Raw genomic sequence first — 24,477 nt, 5'->3', positions numbered from 1 at the left:
TGAAGAAAACATTTCTTGATGATATATTATAGGTTCCTGAGATCAGCATATTGGCCTCTGGATTCTTCAAAGCACCAAAACACAACTCATCGATTCTTTTCAGACTTTAAAGCTCTTTTTGGTTCAAACTGGATTCTTAATTCTTTTTTAAGTGAATGCACACTAACAATAAATAGATTGAGAATTGTGCCAAAAGGGCATCCATCTCTGCAGGACTCCATCAATCAGGTGCTTATGATAGAGTCACCACTCCTGAGTAACAGGATTGTGGATTAAGGGCAAGTTGAATGAAGCCAAGAACTGACAGGTATTTGAAGAAGTGCGCACAACCTCAGGCAACTATGAAATATTGAGCTTTAGCATGACAATGGGCTAAAGTAAACATTCAAGACAACAGGGCCGTGCACAGGGGGGTGGCCCGGTGGCTAGAGCAACTGCCCTTCTGCCCTAATCGGCTGAGGTGCCCCTCTCGCCAACCCCAGTCAAAGTGTTCTGTAACCGCTCGTCTAAAGATCCACTGTTTCTGGTAGTCCACTTCGTGATTTCCCGCCCGCTCCGCAGCATCTCTCACATTCTGTGTCCACTCTTTGAAGGGCGGAGACGACAGTTTGTTGTATTAACAGGTAGGTTCATTACATTACCTCAGTTGTTGAGCTGCTCAATTAGTAATTTGGTAGTTTGAAGGCGAGAGGTCGTGTTCTATATTTATTTTTGCTTGCTTGTTTTCTCGTGATCTCGTCATAACAAAAGTTGTATTCTTGTGATGTGATTAAAGCTTACGTGTACTCAATAGAACATAATTTATAGACAGCAAAAGCATATTTAACTAAATGAGCATGGATGAACAAATGAGATTTTACATAGATCAGGGATTCGCTCAAGATGAAACAGATTTGCCAATAATTGACCATTTGATAGCGCGGTGAATTTAGGGACCGTCATTAAAGTACTCCATATACGTTTCTTCTTTAAACAGCATTAAAATGGAATACTTTAAAGTCAACAAACAGTCACAAAACCAACTGTAAAGTGTTCGTGGTTGTCAACTATAATGCACACTTTTTTAGATGTTTTATATTTATTCAAATTAACTGTTAAATACTATTGAAGATAGAAACATGTACAGTGCACTTTAGAGATGGTCCCTAAATTCACGAACATCAAACTTTATTTATTTATTAAGTCTATCGACAATTAGCTACGCGTGGTAACGGCGAAGACCCCAACTTATATGCATCAGCAGTCCACTTCAAAATAAATGAAATATTATGGACAGGAAATTACATTATGGCATTTGGATTATTATGTCTGGATAGCGAGAAAACAACTTTTGTTATCTCGAGACCATGAGAAAACAAGCAGCAAAAATAAAAATATGGATGACCTCTCTCGGCTTTCCTATGTTTTTGTATTTCTGTGGATGATTTGCTCTCTGTCTTCTTAAAGTGCTAACAACTTAGCAAACATTTTTAGAATTACAGTGATTGTCTAATGTGTAATGTACACGATGAGATCTGATATAAATAACAACAAATTTGCTGTTGTTGGCACACTTTGTCAACAAAAAATAAAAAACAATGTTTAAAAAAAAAAGACAAAGTTGGAAGGGAGGCTGCAAAAGCTGTTCAAAATGGCAAGCATGGATTCAAAGCTTCAGCATGTAAATCATATAGAATATTAAGAAGTTTTGTCACACTCTAAATCTTGTTATAAAGTCTATTTTCCATTATAATCACTTATATTATTTGATACTAATCTATAACACATCATATTGTTAAAACCATATAAATTGCGGCCCCCGTGCCTCCTTTTTGGTTTGGGCCACTGCCCCTCAAAATGTCTGTGCACGGCCCTGCAAGACAATGAAGGAGTATTTCTGAATATGTGTGAGCGAGTCAAAGACTGAATTTGAATTGCAAGAAAGGTCTTTGGGGAGTAAGAGGAATGCATTTACAGATTCATCTCATACATAATTTTTGCCAAAGCTAAAGGAGGTGGGCATGGATAAATACAAAAAACAAACTGATTTCTGAGATTTTTAAGAAGCAAGCCATGAAGCTGTATATATTACTCATGTCCTTCAATGATCTGAATAAAAGATTTGAATGGAATAAAAAAAATCTTTTTTTACATTTAAAATTAATATTCCAGACATTTTAACAATGTAAAAAATGAGGCATGACAAAAATCAATTCAGACCATTCAGATATAGATAGTCAAGGGCACAGCATAGTAGAAATGAAAAATCCCTGAGACTCTTTGCAATCTAAACAATCACAGCACGGTTTCCTTATTTTGGTTTCTGTTCTGTTTCCTTTTAAACACATAAATGTAACCCTGGAACTGAAATCTCTGAATTTATCAGTACTCTGAATAGATCTGGAATGAGAGAATATAGAGAACATCACCTTTAAAGTTGGCTAAAGTTGTATGTATATATATATATATATATATATATATATATATATATATATATATATATATATATATATATATATATATATATATATATATATATATATATATAGCTAAAAAATTTTGTGGTCCAGCGTGACAAATCTGTATCTGGTATTTTACATTAAAAATACTGATTTCTTCTCTGACAAAAACTCAAAGTTTTAAAGCGGTGGTTCTCAAACTGGGGTCCGGGGCCCCCAGGGGGGGCCGCGAGATGGTGTCAGGGGGGCCCCAATTTTATGGCATTTTATAAAATACATTAATTTATCATGAATTCTGTGTAATTAAACCTAAAAAAAATAAGGCTAACCAACAGCACTACTTTGTATAACTTAATATGTTTTGTTTAATTAAAATGTTAAATATTAGAATAGTTTTTTGTCATAAATTTTCTTTGGGGGGGCCGCGAAGGAATGCACCGTACACAAGGGGGGCCACACGCAGAAAAAGTTTGAGAACCACTGTTTTAAAGGGTTGAAACTAAACTGTGAAGCAACTTACAAATCAGGATAACTCATTTGAGCATTGTATGACCTGTTCAGAGAGTCATTTATGAGGCTTTATTTCCCTTTATGGCTTAGAATGAGACAAATGTGCAATGTCAGGTGTGAAACCAACCAGAGAATGTTTTCACAAATCCTCTTTTAACTTATAGGTTTGACCTTTTATTACCTGTTGGCAACACTCTAAAAATGCTGGTTTATTTACGAATCAAAAAGGAACGGACCCAACCCGTTGGGTTGTAACTTAACCACCTAAGACCCGAGATTTGTTTATTTTTTTCAGATTTCTACCGGCTATTTTTGGGTAGGAATAAGTTAACCAATAAATATAATAACCAAATATTTTTCTTTGAACATGAAGCAGTGAATTTGTCCATGTTTGTGTACAACATGTTCCAGTTAACAGAATTGAGTATTATGGTGCAAAACAACAACAAAAATGTGATGTCCATGTATGTGGACATCAAGGTCTTGGTTACTGAATTGTTTCATTGTACATTTAACCTAACCGCAGGGTTTGTCCCGATTTGACCTAATGCTGGGTTGAAAATAAGAGTGTACTACTACTAAAACAAAAGTTTGTATTGTGAACAAATTCACAAATGATGATAGTGTTTAAGATATATATATATATTTTTTTTTTAATTATAGGCTTATTGATCTAATGGCATGGATGGTTCCTGTTCCACGGGAATAGTGATGTACAATCTCAACTGTTGGGCCATAAATAAGGGACAAACCCAGGGTCAAATAACTCAATTAACCCCAACAATGGGTTAAAATGAGAAATGCACCGTTGTATCGGCCAATAATCGGTATCGGTCAATAAAAGCAATTTTCACACTATTTGCCGAATATTTAACCCCTTCAGACCTGGTTAATCAATGTGCCTTATTTTGATTGGTTAATCAGCATTTTTATTGGTTTGAACCACCAAACATGTTATGTCCATTCCAGAGGACGCAGGCTCTGAAGGGGATAAAAACAGTTGATAGTCATGGCCGATATATTCTATCAATCAAAAGAGAACAGGAAAATGCAGTGCATTTGAGCTATGTGTATAGAAACATCACTAGTTTAATGTTCAATATTAATGGTCATTATATGAATGAATAACATTAAGAAAATTTAATCTTCAGAATTTAGTTAATGCAAGTTAATATAACCACAAACTATCGGTATTGGCAGATACCGATCAGTCTGAATAATCGGCTATGGGTATATTGGTTGACAAATGTTATAGCGGTGAATCTCCAGGTAAAACAACCCAGCATAGGTTAAGCTACAACTACGATTAATCGCGATTAATTGTATACAAAATAAAAGTGATTTTTTTTTGCATAAGATATGAGTGTGTGGTGTGTGTTATTATTATGTATATGTAAATACACACACATTCATGTATGTATTTAAGAAACATTTACATGTGTATATCTTTTATATATTCTATATTCTATATGAACAAAAAAATGGATAAATAAATAAAAATTTTCTGAAATGTGTATGTGTCTGTGTTTAAATATACAGAATTGTTACACACATCACAGACACATATATTATGCAAGAATGCACTTTTATTTTGTATGCGATTAATCGCGATTAATCTTTACCCAGCACTAACTCATCAGGTTGGGTCCATCCGGTTGACCCAATGCTGGACTGAAAAGAACCCAGGATTTATCTTACATATTATTCATTGTTTAACATCCACATATATTACATCCATCATCTTGACATGTTCTGAGCAGGACGTTGTTGTTGGTAAACAGAATAAGCGCTGTTGCAAAGTTGAAGCACTGAGTTGATTATGGCCGTGAAGTCTTTATCTGTGGCTTGCAGGCGGACTTTGACACAGTTGAGAATAAGAATGAGATGGAGGGATTTTGTCATAACAGAGCTGTGGGACGTCTGCCTGTCAACCATGATCAGCTTGGAACGGTTCTGGGTGTGCATACGCACACAAAACTTCGTTCCCACTGCTGTGTGTGTAATGCGATGTCATCTTAGGGTCACGTCATTTTAAGTGATGTTCTCAAAATAATTCTGATTTATGCATGATTTATTGAGTTAAAGTGCACGTGTTTAATCAATGTCGACACATTTATGCAAAATTAGAGTTTTGTAAAAACTGTATGAATTCAAAAATGTGTGATGCTTTTTATAAAAAGGAAAAGGGATTCACAATGAATGTGAATGAGAGCTGAGGCTGTCAAGCTATCAAAATCTGTGAAAACACTTCAAATTTGAGCTGAAGGTCTACCTATATATATAAACAATAGGTACTACAGATGTACCGTTATATTGGCCAATAATTGGTATTAGTCAATAAATTTTTTCCCACTATTGGCTATCGGCCAATAGTTTAACCCCTTCAGACCTGATTTTTCAGGTGTTTAATCACTGTGCCTTACTCTAATTGGTTGATCAGCATTTTTATTGGTTTGAACCACAAAACATGCAATGTCCATTCCAGTGGACGCAGGCTCTGAAGGGGTTAAAAACAGTTGATAGTCATGACCGATATATTCTGTCAATCAAAGAGAACAGTGCATTTGAGTTCTGTGTATAGAAAATGTAAAGAAACATCACTAGTTTAATGTTCAATATTAATGGTCATTATATGAATTAATAACAGAATTTAGTAAATGCAAGTCTAAACTATCTGTATTGGCAGATATCAGTCTAAATATTCAGCTCAAAAAAAAAAAAAAAAAAAATATATATATATATATATATATATATATATATATATATATATATATATATATATATATATATATATATATATATATATATATATATGATATCAGCTGGCTCTTGGCTTGATAGATTTCAATTATAATATATATAATAATTCAATTATAATATATATAATATATATTTTAAACATCAAATATAAAAGTGACCAAGGACCGCAAACCAGTCATGAGAGTCTTTTTTTAACATTGAAATTTAAACATCATCTGAAAGCTAAATAAATAAGCTTTTCATTGTGATGTGGTTTGTTAAGATGTGGCAATATTTTGATACAAACACATGATACAACAATTTGAAAATCTAGTATCTCAAGCTGCAAAAAATCTAAATATTGACACAATCGTATAAAGTTGTCCAAATGAAGTCTTTAGCAACACATATTACTAATGATAAATACCTTTTTGATATATTTACAGTAAGAATTTAGGAAGTATCTTCATGAAAAATGATCTTTAGTTAATAAGATTTTTGGCATAAAAACAAATCAATAACTTTGACCCATACAATGTATTGTGAGCTATTGCTACAAATACCCATGCTACTTATGAATGGATTTGTGGCCCAGGGTCACAAAATATATCAAATATACAACATCAAATAAACTCCCCTGACATAAAAGTAACCATAGTTGGAAAAAAGCCTCATATAGTAAGTTTAAAATGAGGGAATTTATAAAAACTAACCACCTGTCGCAAATCCCCCATAGAGTTTGTGTAACCAGGTGTATTGGACATAAACCCCAGAATTTTCCCTTGTACTTTCAGCTCAATGATCTGAAATTTAGGCATGAGTGAAGGCAATGTTGCTGATATCGAACTCACTCAACCGTCTCCACGGTAGCACTATCATCCATCCCCTCGCATCAACCTGCCGATGACGGGAGAAAAGATATGTGCAGAGGCACATGATGAAGGCACCTGTGTCCTATTCTCACCGACACACCATCCATGTCCGTGTGCAATGTCAAATCATAATTCAATGTCTGTGTGGGCTGTAAGGCAAACACAAAGACATCAATATAAGTCAATATAGCGACACATATTTCATCGTGTTCCTTGAATTTATGAAAAGGTTAGCAAGCGGGTTAATGGCGGTGGTTAAGCTTTATTTTCTAAATGTATGCTCTGAAATGTATATATTATGAGTAAAGCCTAATTGATAAATTAACGTGAATGTTCTTGTCCTTGCTAGGACGTCTGGGTGGTTGCTAGGGTAAAGCTAGGTCCTAGCAACCACTACGAATGCCTTAGCAAAGCACTAAGACTCTTAGCAATACATTGCAGCCACGTTAGCGTACTTTATGATATTGTGGTTGCTAGACACAGTTTACATCCCTTTTTAATGTATTGTTGCAAGTCTACAGCCCACACGACCAGGGTTAAATTTCGGTCAGCAGGAATAGCTGAATTTTCAAGCAGGGTAGCACAGGAGAATGGCATACTGAAGTCAGTCTGCACGCACTGTGATCCCATTAGAGCCCCGTCAATCACCTTGATGATCTGAAACTCGGAGACACGTTGAGATAGCTGAGCCATCTGGCTGCAGTCTATCACCGCCTAAACTACCAGTTTATGTTTGCTTTTGAGTTTTAATGCTATAGATACATTTAACTGTTTGTTTACGCTACCCTTGAGAGAATTAACTATAGTTTTATCATAGTAATAGTGTAGTAACCATGTTTGTGCAGGTTGATAACCATTTGTTGTTTTACTAGAAATTTCATAATTGCATCATGTTTACTATCTTGAGACAGTAGTAAAGGTGTGGTATTACTACAAACACAATTATTATACAATGGTTACGGTAGTCATTCATAAGGGTAATCCATAAGCAAATTCTTCTGTGATTAGTATCATTATTAATGATTATTTTCTATTCAAAAATATGCATTGTGTATTGGTAACACTTGCCAGTGGTATGCCCAGGTGGGTGCACCTTCTGGTAATAATAAAAAAAAGTTTGCTACTAACAATAATAATGCAAAGTATAATTTTATTACCAGACTTGCAATAAGAAGTTCAAAGGTTCATGTTAATGAACCGAAGTAGAGGTGTATTGCTGTAGGCAGAGGTTCATTTCAGCAGTCTCTTAACTGTGAGTCTTTCACTATGCGCAAAAGGTTTCATGTCACTGGGGTGAAATATGTTACATCATTTATGCTAAGCTGTTTAAGCCGGGTCTCTAGTACTAATGACCTCTAGCAGCATTTACTGATCAATAATGTACAGTTTGCTGCCATACATTTAAACATGCCCATAATGACCAGCTAGGATTGTGGTGGACTGTTATATTACATTTTAGTGTGGGTTGTTTTATATATATATATATAATATAATAATGCTATATTTAATAATATTGAGTACTACTATTAATAACATTTTTCATTCGTCAGTCATTATAACATTATAACACACATAATCACTGGCAACAATGAGCTCAAGTGTTCACTGCAGCATTTCTGTCAAATCAATAAATATTTTTATGCTACTTAACTAATAAGTTAAACATAAATATTAAGTTAAACAATTTCAACTTGATTTTATAAGTTATGTCAACTTTTTTAAGCCAAAATGTAAAAAGTAAAAGCTGTTTTAACTTTGTGCTGCATTTTTTACAGTGGTTATTATGATGTCATAATGAGTGTTAGTTATGAGTGATGACGCCAAAATGTGGTGATGATGTCATAACAAGCGTTTGTGATGTTATGTGATGACGTCACAATTATTTGTGATGTCATAAATTAGTGGTTCACTATGGCACACATAGTGGTTCTCAAAATTTTTCAGCGTGCGGCCCCCCTTGTGTATGGTGCATTCCTTTACGGCACCCCCCAAAGAAAATGTATGACAAAAAACAGTTCTAATACTCAACATTTTAATACAAAAACATATTAAATTATACAAAGTAGTGCTTTTAGTTAGTAGCCTTGTTTTTTTAGGTTTAGTTACACAGAATTCATGATAAATTAATGTATTTTATAAAATGTCATAAAACTGGGGCCCCCCTGGCACCATCTTACGGCTCCTAGTGAGAACATTATTCTCATTATGAAAATTAACCATGGTTTTACTACAGTTAAAACCAAAAAACCATAGTTACTGTAGTAAAACCATGGTAACCACAAAATAACCATGGTTTTGACAACCATGGTTAGTGTAGTAAAAACATGGTTACTACACTTTTACTAGTTAGTGGCAATGATAATGTCATAATGATCGGCAGTGACGTAATAATGTAATGACGTGACTTTCACAACATTTACATTTGGGAAGAAAAAGTCACCGGCCATCTCTGACTATGAATAATATTTTCACTCGTCACTCATTATAACAATCACTATCAATAGTAGTATCATAATGAGTAGTTATTATGATGTCTTAATGAGTGATGACGGCAAAATGTGGTAATGATGTCATAACAAGCGATTGTGATGTTATGTGATGGCTTCACAATTATTTGTGATGTCATAGTTATTGGCAGTGATGATGTCACAATGTGATGATGTTATAATGATCGGCCGTGATGTAATAATGAAATGATGTGACTTTCACAACATTTACATTTAGGCATTTAGATGTTGCTAAGGCGACTTACCAAACAGAAAAACAACAAGGTGTTTATTTATCCTAGGGGGGCAATAAAAAACATGGAAACTTGTTAAATCCAAAAGAGGAGTACTGCTTAAAATACTGGTCATTTATTTCATAAATTACCCATTTAGATACTGTAAAAATAAATTTGGTTTGAACATTAAATAGGATATTTTTAAGTGGCCTTTTTGGTTCCCCTGCCCAAGCCGAAGACACAATGTTAAGATTTATGAATGGTTGCTGGAGTGTTGCTAGGTGGTTCTTAGATGATGAAAACAAGAGGGTTTACTTTTTCCCACTAGTCTCGTGTAACCAGTCCTTCCTACTGAAGGTCTGGGAACCTTGGCAGCTTTGAATTGCCCAGGACCGCCCAAGAAGCCATGTGACCAGTGATGGCCGGTGACTTCTCTTTTGAGGGGCGCAAATTCAAAATATATGTCCAGAGTGTCATGTGTATTGCTCGTCATGTCAAAATATGGGTTTGTTGCATCATGTGCATCATTTGTCATGTCAAAATACATGCCTGCTGCATACGCTTCAAAAGAGACGCTGACTTTCACAAAATACTCGCAAGACACTCTTAACACTAAACTCTGATTACACACGAGATTAAACGAGTATCTGGCAAACACGAGCGTCTCTTTTATCATAAACCACTTCAAAGCATGTGCAGCAGGCATGTATTTTGATATGAGGCGTAATGCACATAGGTTAAAATCCACCCTCAAAAAAGAATTCACCGGCCGCCACTGTCTATAAATAATATTTTTCACTCGTCACTCATTATAACAATCACTGGCAACAGTGGTCTCATAATGAGTTTTAGTTATTATGATGTCATAATGAGTGATGACAGCAAAATGTGGTGATGATGTCATAACAAGCGATTGTGATGTCATAGTTACAGGCAGTGATGATGTCACAATGTGATGATGTTTTAATGTTCAGCAGTGAAGTAATAATGTAATGATGGGACTTTCACAACATTCACATTTAGGCATTTAGAAGATGCTTTTATCTAAAGCGACTTACAAAAAAGGAAAAACAACAAGGTGGTTATTCGTCCTAGGGGGGCAATAATAAAGATGGAAACTTGTGAAATTCAAAAGGGAAGTACTACTTAAAATACTGCTCATTTATTTAATAAATTACCTGTTTAGATACTGTAAAAATACATTTGGTTTGAACATTAAATAAGCTATTTTTAAATGGCCTTTTCCCCTGTCCCTGCCCCAGCCGAAGCCACAATGCTAAGATTTATGAACAGTTGCTAGAATGTTGCTAGGTGGTTCCTAGACGATGAAAACAAGAGGTTCAAAGGGCTCATTATAGTTGTGCGTAGGTCCTACAGCATAGCGACAACGTTGTCTTATAAAGTGTCATTTATAGTCGTGCATAAGTTCACAACGTCGTAACAACGGCATAGGCTATGCGTAGGCTGTCCGTAACTCTGCATAGCCTGACGCGCATCTTGCCAAAATGTAAAATCGCGTCCGTTCTACGTGGACTACAAGCGCTGTGATTGGTCCATTAGAACCCCTCCCATCAAGTCCAAAATATGCGGGTCGCGTTTCTTCAAAGGCATTTCCGCTTGCGACGGTAAGAACAAAGATGGGCCAAGTTGAGGGGTGATTTAACTCAAACAGCAAAAAAAGTCGCTGTTTATTTACCTCCATCACTGCTTGTCTTCTCAAATCATACACAACAAGCTGCTTCTTCTTCGTTTGTGGGTTTACTGGCCTAGCTGTTTCTTCTTTGGCTGTTGCGCTGCTACTGTGGGTTACTATCATGGATTTGTGTGTTTGCACATCAATGCGGATGATGATGCATAAGTATGAAAACCGACACATAGTCTACACCATCGGACCTACGCACAACTATAATGAGCCCTTTATACTTCTGTTTCGTCATCATCTGTGTCGACATGCAATTGCACATGCAGACCGCTAGTAGGCAGTATCCACACACATAGAGGCTATGCCGTAGGACAGTGGTTCTCAAACTTTTTCAGCGCGCGACCCCCCCTTGGGTATGGTGCATTCCTTCACGGCATCCCCCAAAGATAATTTATGACAAAAACAGTTCTAAAACTCAACATTTTGATAAAAAAACATATTAAATTATACAAAGTAGTGCTTTTGGTTAGTAGCCTTATTTTTATGAGTTTAGCTACACAGAATTCATGATAAATTAATGTATTTTATAAAATGTCATAAAACTGAGGCCCCCCTGGGACCATCTCGCACCACCCAGTTTGAGAACCACTGCTATAGGATGTTTGTTCTGATGAACACAAAGAAAGATATTTTGAGGAATGTTCGTAACCAAACCTTTGTGAGCCCCATTCACTTCCATAGTATTCTTTGTTCCTACTATGGTAGTGAATGGGGTTCACGAATGGTTTGGTTACAAACATTCCTTAAATTATATCTTTCTTCGTGATCATCATAACAAAGAAATATATACAGGTTTGTAACAACATGAAAGTGAGTAAATGATGAGAGAATTTTATTTTGGGTGAACGTCAACTATCCCTTTAACTTTCCACCGGAACTTCTGTCAGAAATTTTCGGGGTGCCTCTAGCACTTACCTGCAAACTCTTTCAACGCTGTGTTAAACAAAATCTTTAAGTTTAATGAAGAGATTAATAATGAGAGTACTCATTCAGATATACGTCCGAGGGGAAACGATAGAGCTATGTACTGTTGCGATGGTTTCCTTCTCATGCAAGCGCGCATATTTTGCGAGTACACTAAATAACTTTATTTAAACTTTGTGGTCACTGGCGTTTAACGCTTTAAACGCAGTTGAAATGTACTTATATATTTATATTAAAAAAGAAAACACTTCTTTATGTCAAAGCCTTCACACTTAAATGCCAAACGATTAAACGTTTTGCTAAAGACGTTTTGCCTTCAATGCACGAGCTAATGTGACAAGTCTGCCCCCTGCTGGCCCAATAAAACTACCACTGAAAAAACGTCGACAGTCACGTGTATTAATTTTCCTTTGTAAGCAGTTATATCTTGCTTTACCCCTACTAGGCCTGTCTGACTTTTTCACTAACGCTGCACTCTTTATTGTCCTTGTATGAGATTTTTTCTTTAACCTTCGTCTCTTGTCTGACAGGTCCTGCTGCAGCCACATACTTCCATTGACTGCACGAGGCGTCGCCATGGCAACAAGGACAGAGCGCAATCCATTGGCCTCATTAAAGAAGAAGCAGTAAAGATTTCACACCTCAGTTTTATCTGCCCATCTCTCCTTTATAATGTACACACATGTCAGGTTGACATGACAATCTCAACAGTACTTAGTTATCTTTTTAGGATTACTTGTCAGTGTGCACACTACAGCAGAAATTATGGACACATAATGATGTCAATAATAAAACGTAATCCTATTTTAAATTCTCCTGGGGAAAAATATTAAGCAGGTTATTTAAATTTTTATTAACAAATATCAATTTCCTTTTCATGATTTCATTAAATATTAAGTATTTCCTTTATTTAAAATAAGTATATATATATATATATATATATATATATATATATATATATATATATATATTATGAAGACTGTAATACTTAATTTATCACATTATGCTACCTGATAGTATTGATAATACCAAAACAACCTTCAGAAGTCCTCGCATCCTTTAAATTAACCCTGGATTAACTATAGTAACCATAGTTTGGTTGTATTTGTTGTAAAACTATAGTAACCACATTTACTATTGTCTCACTACGGTAGCTATAGTTTAACTGTGATTCTTGCAGTAAAACCACAGTAATAATACAAATGTTAATCAATATGCAATAAAATACATGGTTACAGTTTTACCATGAAAAAAAACTATGACATATTTTCCTATGGAATTATTTAAGCATGCATTCTTCAGGGAACACATATAGAGACAATATAGCCAATGCTATTGAAATTCCACACTGGGGTTTCGTTTAATCTGACCAGAGACCAGTTAATGCAAGTCATTTATCAGGTAGACAGCTTCTGTAATACACAGGTTTGGTTGTCCACTGACCTGAAGCCCACAAAGTGTTACAAATGCCGCAGGGATGCCCAAGAAATGGACAGATGAGACGAGATCTGATGTGATGTGACAGTAGGTGATTCAGACATTTAGGTGACAGACTTCATAAAGATCAAGGGAATTCTATTGAATCCTATTATGGCAGCATTGTCCAGGTCATTTCATAGCATGTGTCTCGTGCATTTTAAAAATTGCAACAAAAATAATAATAAAAACATGTTAAAGTAGAGTTTAGTGCATAGATCAGCACATTTGCATTTTAAAGGACACACCCAAAATGGCACATTTCTCACCAAAATTTCTCACACCTACAAAGTGGCAATTTTAACATGCTATAATAAATTATCTATTTGACATTTTGAGCTAAAACTTCACATACACTCTGGAGACAACATTGATTTATTTGACATTTTAAGTCTTGTGAAATGTCTCCTTTAATGCATGATGAATTAATTACTGTATTGGCATTAACTAACATTAAAAAAGATTAAAAAAAAAAGATAAAAACAATAATGCTTATAGTTACTCTGATGTGTGCTAAGGCATTTAGTTACTAATGTCAGCAAATACAACTTTATTGTCAAGTATTACCAAAAAACAAATATGGGCTCAATTTGTTTGTTATTATTTCACACATCTGAGAAAGTAGGTCGTGCTACAAAGAGAATAAGACAATCGTTTTGTTTTCTCTCTAGATAAACTTGTTTTGAAGAATAAACATTTTACAAAGGCATAACATGCATGAACTATTATATACCAAACAAATAACCATTACCATCATAAAAACCCATAATGTAAAAGATTAAAAACGATTACCATTTCACAACAACTAACAGCGACAATAAAACAGCATAACCATACAACAGCACAGTCCCTCTCTAATAGTTACTGCATAATTTATGAACGCTGCAATGCATTCTGGGAGCTCGCAAATCAGCAACATAGTTCAACATGAAATTGTTTTGACATCTCTGTTAGGCTGAAAACAAACATTTTAAGGAGTCTAAGATTTGTGTTTATGTGGATTGATTCACATTTCTAAGCATCTGCTTATAATAAACTTGATTTTAGTGAATCATAACAGTAAAATTCACACTTAAAGAGATTATGTTTGCCTATTAATAACACATTTTATTACTTCATGAATAAAATGACGTATTTAAAATATATAATCTTTATTCAGTTCCCAATTCCCAACATGACAAATTATATGACAGGAGTCGGAGTCATTTATAATGTTGAGTTAAAGTGAAGACAGTGAAAGTTTTTTTAAACACTCATACATCTAGCGATACAAAACTACATGAAGTTAGTCAAGATTACACTGAAAGCTAGTTAATATCAGGCCATATAACAAACAACACATGACAAGAATGTTGTGTGTGTGCCATGAAATGTAAAAAACATTCAAATCAAGTTTTTAATATTATACTCAATACTTATAAGACATTACATCATCACTGCATTGTAGATACCCATGTTGCCTATTTACATCTTATACAGTATTTAATGATTACATATCATATACCAGCCATTATGTTTATAAAGCAGGATAAACATGTTAACAACAAAGCAGATTCTTAATTCATCCAAAAATATAAAATCCCCATACAAAACATTCGATCAATTTTTTTTTTTACGTTTATACCTCTTAATTCCCTGTGTTGAATATTTAACATGCAAGTAGATATAAATGGCTTGAAATCATCCAGTGCTGAATCTAATGGTACACAGTGCTCACGGCACATTTGGATGCCAAGCTGGTACGAGTCCAGAACATCCATCCGAGCCAAACCAGTTTAAATCACCACTCAATGCGATTAGCACCATTGCAGACAACATTAATATGACCCTTATTTATTCCTGTCATCATTATAAAGCGTTGAAAGTGGTTCCCTATGCCAAGAAACAACATATCTCCCATGCAGTTGATTGTAACAACACAATGTCATTGAGTATATTTGGCTTATTTAAAGAGTTGAAGCTTGATTCACGGTCTCAGCGGTGTCTGGCTCTGCGGCAGCCGCAGTGGAAGTCTGCATTCGGGTCGAGCAGCAGCGCTTGCCGGTTGCGGTCGTGCGGCAGGCAGTCCAGATGGTACCAGGCATCGCAATCGTCACACTGGATCCACTGCACGGTGTCTTGCTGAGGGAACCGACAGCATGCGGACGCGCACGGCTCCACGCCCTGCGTGACCGCCGCGTCTTCGTCGTCTTCATCTTCAGAGGAAGACGAGGAAGAAGATGAGGACGAAGAGGTGCTGGAGGATGAGGAAGATGAGGGAGATGGAAGTGAAGGGCGGGGTGGTGGGTGTTTTCTAGGTCGGCCACGTCGCCTACTGCAGAAACAGAATATCTTTTAAAGATTGAAATCAGTGTTACAAAAATTCAATGCATGTGTATTTGCTTACCCAGTTGAGGCCTGAAACCGTGCAATGGTCCCCCTGGCTTTCTCCGCCTTGCCTGTCCTTACGGATGGTGAGGTCAGTTTGTAATTCTCACCTCCCATCCCCATGGCAGTATAAACCGGAGAGCTGTTTGCTCTTTGTCTCCTACCAGGACCAGACAAGCAAGGCTTCTGCTGGTGGAGCAGAGTCAGATTGATGCCTTTGGTGTGACCCATGTTCATGATATGACTGAATTTTCTGTTAGGTGGCACATTGAAGACGCTGTCGTTGTGTTGTGACACATCCAGCTGTGACCTGCAATTCTGCTCAAGTCTGGGAGGAGGAGGATTAAACACATCTGATTCGGACTTGTACAGTCGTCGTCTTTTCTTCGCTTGTCCTCTCCGTCCATCCTCCGCGTCTCTGCGACATACGGGATCATCTGAACTGTCGTCCTCAAGGAGGACGGTGTGGGCTGACTTGCGTCGGCTCTTTGATGACGGCGGGACCGACTTGGACGCGATGTCACCGATGGATTGGAAAGGGGGCGGGGTGGAAGGCGGGGCCAGGGCGGTAAACCCCGGAGTATTGGGAGAGTTTAAGTTGCCATCGTTTTTCTTAAAAGTCCAGCTGCTTCCGTTCATCTTGCTCAAGCTGCCGATGGAGTTCAGTATGACTGTGGCTTTGTTGATGGATAGTTTGGAAATATCAAGGGCGGGGTCTGGTTTACGGTCCGAGCACGTTCTGATGCGGTTCTTAATGTCAGATGAAAAAGAACCCGCTTTGGGCACAGTGATGGCGTCGAAGTCCAGTGGGCGAACCCATACTTTCTGAAAGAGGAAGTAGAATTCTGGCATAGTCTTGCCGGATTGGCCACAAATGGCCAGTGTATCATGATCGAATATCTCCCATAAGACTCCTGGTTGGAGGGGTACGTTATTCACCAACGTGCCTGGAAAACAAAGAGGTTGCTTTATTTTTTTTCATCATAAGGGATCGGTGAAACATAAACTTCAGTTCTGGCATGCAACAGTGTTGTGGGACTTATGTTTTAGGTTTAAAGCAGAATATTCAGAAACAAACCAAAGCTAAAGTCATTTTTGTGACATTTATGGTTTCCTACAATAAATCACCCTACATTCTGCGAAAATACAACCTTGACTTACTAATATTGAAGTCAATGATTGAAATCAAACTTTGATGCTCCAGATCTCATATTTAGATTATGCAGGGTTCCCACACTTTAGTTAACTTCAAATTCAAGGACCTTTCAAGGACTTTCCAGGTCCAATACTCTCAAATTCAAGGACTAAATGTGGGGATATATTTCAAGGGAGAGCAGGGTTACATCCTGTTACCTTTTAAAGGAACAAGCCCACATTTTGGGTGTTTAGCTTATTCACTGCATCCCCCAGAGTTAGATATGTCCATACATACCTTTCTCATCTCCGTGTGTGCTGTAACTCTGTCTGACGCATTTCCCGCTAGCTTAGCTTAGCACAAAGACTGGAAGTGAATGGCTCCAGCTAGCATACTGCTCCCAATAAGTGACAAAATAACGAGAACAATTTCCTATTTATGTGTTGGGATTTGTATAGAAACACCGTGTACAAATAACAAGGTCATATGAGACACAGCCATCTTTTAACAGTATACATACTGGGAACTATATTCTCAGAAGGCGAAGCACTGCTACTTGGGCGGCCTTCTGAGAATATACACAACAACACTGTGTGACTCTATAAATACAACACCTAAATAGGAAAATGTTCGCGTTATTTTGTCACTTATTGAGAGCAGTATGCTAGCTGGAGCCATTCACTTCCAGTCTTTGTGCTAAGGTAAGCTGCGGGGGCTGCGTCAGACAGAGTTACAGCACGCACAGAGATGAGAAAGGTATGTATGGACTTATCTAACTCTGGGGGATACGGTGAATAAGCTAAATTTCCAAAATGTGGGTGTGTTCCTTTAAGATACATTGTTACAGTTCCCTTTCGAGGGAACTCGCGCTGCGTCACTGCGACACTTTGGGAATGCCTCCAAGGGTAAGTGCGACTGAATGTGTATATCAAATTCAACCAATGGTGAGGCTTAACGACAAAGACAGGGTGATACGGGAGCCAGGAAGTAAATCGCTATCTGAAATATTGCCAAAGACGGCGTTACAAGGACGCAGGTCGTATGGCAATGACGCAGTGCCTCGTTCCCTTCTAAGGGAACAACAGTTACATACGTAACCCGAGACACTTTCATGTGTCAAACACAACTATGCAAAAAAGCATTTTGGTATGAATAAACATTTGCATAAAGAAGATTTAAGCATTTAAAGCGAACAGTTTAGCACGTGTGCTTAAATTTTTTTATGATATTATCCTACACTACACTGGGAATAATATGGATTTTTTTCTGGAAAACTTCTTGCATAAAATAGATTCAAACACTTTCAATGACCTGTATTCTATGTATGTATATTTTCTAAAACTTCCCAGCCCTTGAATTTTTTCCCCCAGATTCACAAACTTTCAAGAACCCCGTGGGAACCCTGATTATGAGTCTTTAGCCTCTCACCATAACTGCTGCGGTCTTTCACGTGAACTTTCCATCCCTCTTCTCCAGAGACATCAGTTTCTTTCTTCACATGCAGCTCGGCGTGGATTCGGGACACCGTCGTCGAATCCAGAGTGACATCACAGAGCTCTGCGGCCCGGCCCAGCCGAAACACGCAGTGGTCCAGCACCGGTCTGAACGTGTATAGGTCACGGCCAGAGTCCGATGACTCATTTCCATGTGTGTTAATGTTATTTGTATTGGATGACAATCCAATTCTTAATAGTTGAAAACACGGCTGGGCTCCGGATGACATTATGACATCCCATAAAGAAATGTGGAGAAAGACCGTAACACAGCTGGAGACAGCTGGCCACTTATATAACTCACAACTATATCTCTTTCATTTAAGATGATCTTATTAAAAATTATTTTCTGGGTGTGATGTTTATAAAAAGGACTGATGTTAAAATTATACTTAATAAAGTATACTTAATAAAGACTTAAAAATGCTACAAGATTTTTAACATATCTGAATGATAATTTTAAAAATTACTTTATAAACACGGATGGGGGGATTAAATAATTGTGAAAAGCGCTTTATTAAAAAGGTAAATTAAAAATAAAATTATTGCAGCATAGATATTTTTGGTTTACTGAATTAATGTCCAGTCAGATGCATAACCTGCTAGTTGTCATTCTGGAAAACAAAGAAAAAACAAGATTTTAATGGCATTACGAACAATTAAACAACTTATATTTTTATAAAATCACTACATAGCTCATTTAAGTAAAAGCCTAAAGTGAGTAAAACTAAAATTTTTAATATGCACATGACAACGGTTGCATATTGCTTATTGTGTAACAGAAATATAATTTTTAGTAACATAAAAGTCAATATATTAAAGTATGTATAGTATGCATAGCATAATCAAATAGCAAACAAAGTTTGAAACTATGTTCAATAGTTGCATCGTCAGTGCAGTGCACAGCATTATGATGATTGACAGCATACATTGTACAAACCTTACAAAATTACAAATCATTTAAAAATAAAAGTATAATAAAATTGTGACAAAAACTATGACAGAGGTCCTCGTATAAAGCTGATATCTAGATGTTAAACAGATTTCGTCAAACACAATAGGAAATGTAAGCGTATAGCAGCACGTAGCTAGCGTGCTATGTTACTTCTGTATGGTAAAACACGTTCACACAATGCAACAAAAAAACACATATTAACGTAAACAACCATTTTGTTTCATCGAACATTATGATTGAAAAACACTTACAAAAGCATGCCATGCCCAAAATATGACGTTATGTTTTTTTGTTAAATCATATTTCTGTCTTTATTTCGGCTGGGTGCTGAATCGTATCGCCCTCTCATCACAGGAAGTGCTTTGAAATTTGGCGCGCCGGGAGCAGCAGCGGCTTCCTTGCGCGAAATTCAACATCACTTCCGTCACTGTTGTCAAGGAGACCGTCGATGGAAAAATACAATGGAAAGTTTTAAACATTTGGCACGTGTCATAATTTTTCATTTTAATGTAAACGTCCCTAACATAAAAGTATCCGTGTTTTATAGATAAACATAAAATAAAAAAGTAAACAATAAATAACAAATTACATTTTTAATAATAACATTACAATTTTCTTATTATCTATCATTTTCTATGACATTCTTAAATGTTTTTCCTTTATTTGTATAGTGTTTTTACTAACGTCTTTGTTGTTTTTCCAAAATGTATTTTTTTGCAAAATGGTGAAAGGGCTATAAAAATAAACTTAGATGAACATATACAAACTGTAAACAATAAATTTTTAAAAAGTTCAATAATATCCTTAATTCTAGTAATAATTATCATGTTTTCTATCAATTTATATAAAAAATGTTTTCCCTTTATTACTACCTTTATTATTTTTCTAAAATGTTTTTTTTTTCAAAATTGTGAAAGGGATAGAAATAAATTAGCTGTTTTATAGATTAAAATATAAATTATAAACAATTCATTTAAAAATTGTTTAATGATACACTTAATTCTAGTTATACTTATCATGTTTTCTATCAATTTCTATCAAAAATGTTTCCCCTTTATTACCTTTATTACTTTCTAAAATGTTTTTTTCTCAAAATTGTGAAAGGGCTGGAAATAAATGAGCTGTTTTATAGATTAAAATATAAATTATAAACAATTTATTTTAAAAAAGTTCAATGATACCCTTAATTCTAGTTATAATAATCATGTTTTCTATCAATTTCTATCAAAAATCTTTTCCATTTATTACTACCTTTATTATTTTTCTAAAATGTATTTTCTTAAAATTGTGAAAGGGCTAGAAATAAATTTGTTGTTTTATAGATTCATATATAAATTATAAACAATACATTTAAAAAAAGTTTAATGATACCCTTAATTCTAGTTATAATAATCATGTTTTCTATTAATTTCTATCAAAAATGTTTTCCTTTTATTACTACCTTTATTATTTTTCTAAAATGTATTTTCTCAAAAGTGTGAAAGGGCTAGAAATAAATTTGTTGTTTTATAGATTCAAATATAAATTATAAACGATTCATTTTAAAAAAGTTTAACGATACCCTTAATTCTAGTTATAATTATCATGTTTTCTATCAATTTCTATCAAAAATGTTTTCCCTTTATTAATATACTGTTTTTCTTACAACTCTACTGTTTATTTAATATGTATTTTATACATTTTTACTGCAAAATTGTAAAAATACACTATGGAAATAAATTTGAAATTAATTAATAACATTAGTTTTATTTGGCTAGTAAATATAAAAACAGTGTATAAGCAATCTTACTATAATGTGAAAAAATGTGTATATGTTCTCATGTTTTGTATATTTTCAGAAAGTATAACACTAAATGTCACAATTACATTAAAATTCATTGATATCTAAGTATGCCTGTTTGAATCGTCGAAATCAGGGTGTGATTTAAAAACAAAGTACAAAACTTTAAAGTCGAATTTGCTTTATTTTCATCATTCATTCCAGAGAAAAAAATCAATGCTGTGCCTGAAGCCAAAACAATTTACAAGCTATGAAACCACATGTAAATGTAACACTAGCCAACACAGTCGTCTACACCATACTTTGTACATGACTGAAGTATTGTTAATATCCATGGTTACATTGAAGTCTATCATTTATCTCATGCAAGGTAATATCACCTATATCAGTCTCCATTCCCAGACAAATCGATAAGTGCGGGATGGCTGCCAATGGTCATTTAAAGGAGCAAAATGTTGAGACAAATAACTTTGATAAACCTTTCTCCTGAGAACCCTTGAATGTGAGCTGTCAGAAGATCAATTCATGAGACATTTTTTAAAGATTGAACAAATCATCAGAAAAACATACACTCCTCCTGAGCTTGTTGGATAATGTGTTTGGTCACACCTGAGCAAGCTTTCAGGATGGTTTTGTATTGCTATTATTTCCATACCACTCAAAGGTCTTTATACATGTGTGATAAGTGCCACTTTAGTTTCTTTCACCACAAGTAAATGCACATTTAAACCATCAAATGGAGTGTGTAAATGTGAATTGTTGAAACAGTTGAAAAAAAAATTATGGGTAAAAGCTTTTTTACAACAAAATACATACACTCCAAGTTTACACTGTATTTACAAGCAGCATACATTTGCTGTATTCTTCAAAGGGTGAAAAAATATTAAATCCATACATTGGTACACGGGAAAGTTCAAAAATGTAATCTGTAATGCACCTCAACAAGCACCGAGGCAATGTTAAAAACTCTCCTCCGTGAAATAAGATTTCCTGTCTGGTGCGAAATAAACAAGATCCATTTCCTTTTATTAACAAGCTAGATTTGATTTCAACCTTTAGCTTGTTGAGTTATACAGCTTGAGCATTAAAATGCCCATACGTACTGGAAATGTACTGCTCACAAACATTCGCTTTTAAATACGTGACATACAAAAATTAAATATATTTATAAGTCAAATTTTCATATTTAACACTGGCATTAAGAATACTTCTCATCAGAGACAAAGTAAAACAAACTCTCATTTCTAACAGGCTTCATTTCTAGTTCAGCATGCATATGTAACTCTTTTAATTCTTCATATACTAGATCTACAGTATGACATCAATGCATACAACAGAGAGTATAATTGAATCAATAGTAGCAATATAGTTTCGGTGAAATGTATATTTTGCTGATTAAAATCATTCCCAAGTGCAAATTTAAAAGCAGTCAAAGCATGACAACTGGTTTAGCAGAAGAAACAGAGGTGAATGTAAGATAATGACTCAATGTTAGTTTAGTGTGTCATTATAAGTCAAATAAGAATCCATCATTAGATAGTAAGATTACTAACATGCAATATATTTATATACAGAAGTGTGGTTGGCAGTGGCGATCTGTGACTTCTTTTCCGAATTTGTGTTCGAAGTGTCATGTCTGTTGCTACTTATGTCAAAATATGTGTTTGTTGCATCATGTAAACCATGTCCATCATGCATCATGTCAAAATACGTGCCTGCTGCACACGCATCAAAAGGTTTTATGATAAAAGAAACGCTCACATCCACAAAATACTCGCAAGACACTAACTTAACAGTAAACTCTAAATAAGTGAGTATCTGGCAAATGTGAGCGTCTCTTTAATCATAAACCCCTTTGAAGGGTCGAAAAAGAAGTCACCAGCCACCACTGGTGGTTGGATGTATGTTTGTTCATACTATTGCACCTACCCAGTTTGTACATACTGTTTGTGACCACACCAGTGAAAACCCAAATAAAGTCTTTATTTTTGTGATTTGCTCCTAGTTAATGTAAAGAACATTCTGTAAAATTATAACCTTGATATATTTAATATCAAATGAGTAAGGTCATGTCAAAGATTGAAATCAATGACTAAATTCATCATTAGATTATAAGACTTTAACCTGGATTTCACAGACAGGGTAACGTGTGTGTGTATATATGTATATGTGTGTGTATATGTATGTGTAGTGTTTCAACACTAATATTGCTTTATAAGGCCCAAAAACTACACATTCATTCTATGAAAGAGAAGAAAAACTATTCAAAACTTAATGCTAAAACTTCTATATTAAATCAACGGGCGTCTTTCGAAAATTGTGAAAATGCAGGGTTTATTTTAAGCTTGATCATTAAATATATCTTATTAGCATCAATATTGAAACTTTTTACCAGTTCACGCAATGTCAAGAAAATTGAAATCATTTAAGTAGTTTTAAACGGACTGTTTTCAGGTCAAAGGGTAAAAGCGATTCTTTATTTTTATAATAATTTCATTATTTTTGCAAATCGTTCTATTAACATTAGCTGCAATTTCACACGAATGTTATCAAGGCTTTAATCTTAATTGTGCTTTTAGTTGCTTTAGTTAAATTTTTTTTACCACCCTGTGTCTATTTTGTAATTCTCGGTGTGCGTGAAAACAGTGAGGTAGCAATTTTACCAGCAGGCCAAGCCCTCCTGCGGCTAGCTAACTCATTTTAACATTGCAACAATTATAGTCACCTTTCTCACTATAAATGCATTAAGTGAAATTATTATTCAGATCAAAACCTTACAATTTATCTATGTTGTGTGTTGTTGATTTAAAAGCTGTATCGTGTCCTTAGAAGGTTCCTGAAACTTTAAATTCCTTTTAAAGGGATTCAAAGAAAACAACAAAGCATTTCAAACGCCAATAATATTTTGATGACTGTTCACTGTAAACTATTCATACTTAATCTTTTTTCACTTGTCAATGCCTTTGTTCAGTAATATTGTTCAAAACTTTTAAAACAATTCAACAAATTTTACACCAGATTACCAAGAAGAATCTGCAATCTCTCTGCAAGGCCTACAAACACCAACACCTTCAAATTTCACTACTGACTTTAAGGTGACCATAATTTACATTTTTCCCAGGCACGTCCTGTCCAGGATTTTGGGTCGAACGCATACATCATCAAGGTTTAAAGGAACACGCCCACATTTAGCTTATTCACCCTATCCCCCAGAGCCAGACAAGTCCACACATACCCCCCCCATCTCCGTGCGCGATGCAACTCTGTCCGACGCAGTCCCGCCAGCTTAGCACAGAAACTGGAAGTGAACGGCTCCAACCAGCAAACTGCTCCCAACAAGCGACAAAACAACGCAAACACCCTC

General features: G+C 35.4%; 2 protein-coding genes across 3 annotated transcripts in view; both read right to left on the bottom strand.

Annotated features, from left to right (window-relative positions):
- pvrl2l (PVR cell adhesion molecule related 2 like) overlaps positions 1-6,708 on the bottom strand; it is a 204,684-nt gene extending 197,976 nt beyond the window's left edge. Inside the window, exon 1 of one of the 2 annotated variants that reach the window (XM_073858547.1) lies at positions 6,539-6,708. In XM_073858547.1, the coding sequence (XP_073714648.1) occupies positions 6,539-6,623 (85 nt within the window). In that variant the 5' untranslated portion in view covers positions 6,624-6,708. The remainder of the gene's footprint in view (positions 1-6,538) is intronic. The other variant, XM_073858549.1, reaches the window with a different exon arrangement.
- Positions 6,709-14,515: 7,807 nt separating this feature from the next.
- On the bottom strand, positions 14,516-19,745 carry tcf19l (transcription factor 19 (SC1), like). Its single transcript, XM_055220499.2, has 4 exons — positions 19,585-19,745; positions 18,314-18,992; positions 15,770-16,697; positions 14,516-15,697 (listed from the first exon to the last, which is right to left on the bottom strand). Exons 2-4 carry the CDS (start codon positions 18,606-18,608, stop codon positions 15,358-15,360), a joined length of 1,563 nt encoding a protein of 520 aa, XP_055076474.2. The 5' UTR covers positions 18,609-18,992; positions 19,585-19,745; the 3' UTR covers positions 14,516-15,357.
- Positions 19,746-24,477: the final 4,732 nt, after the last annotated feature.

Source organism: Misgurnus anguillicaudatus, chromosome 20, assembly GCF_027580225.2.
Source record: "Misgurnus anguillicaudatus chromosome 20, ASM2758022v2, whole genome shotgun sequence".
In the NCBI taxonomy this organism is placed as follows: Eukaryota; Metazoa; Chordata; class Actinopteri; order Cypriniformes; family Cobitidae; genus Misgurnus; species Misgurnus anguillicaudatus.
The sequence above is the reverse complement of the archived record's forward strand: the minus strand, read 5'-3'. Positions and strand labels throughout refer to the sequence as shown.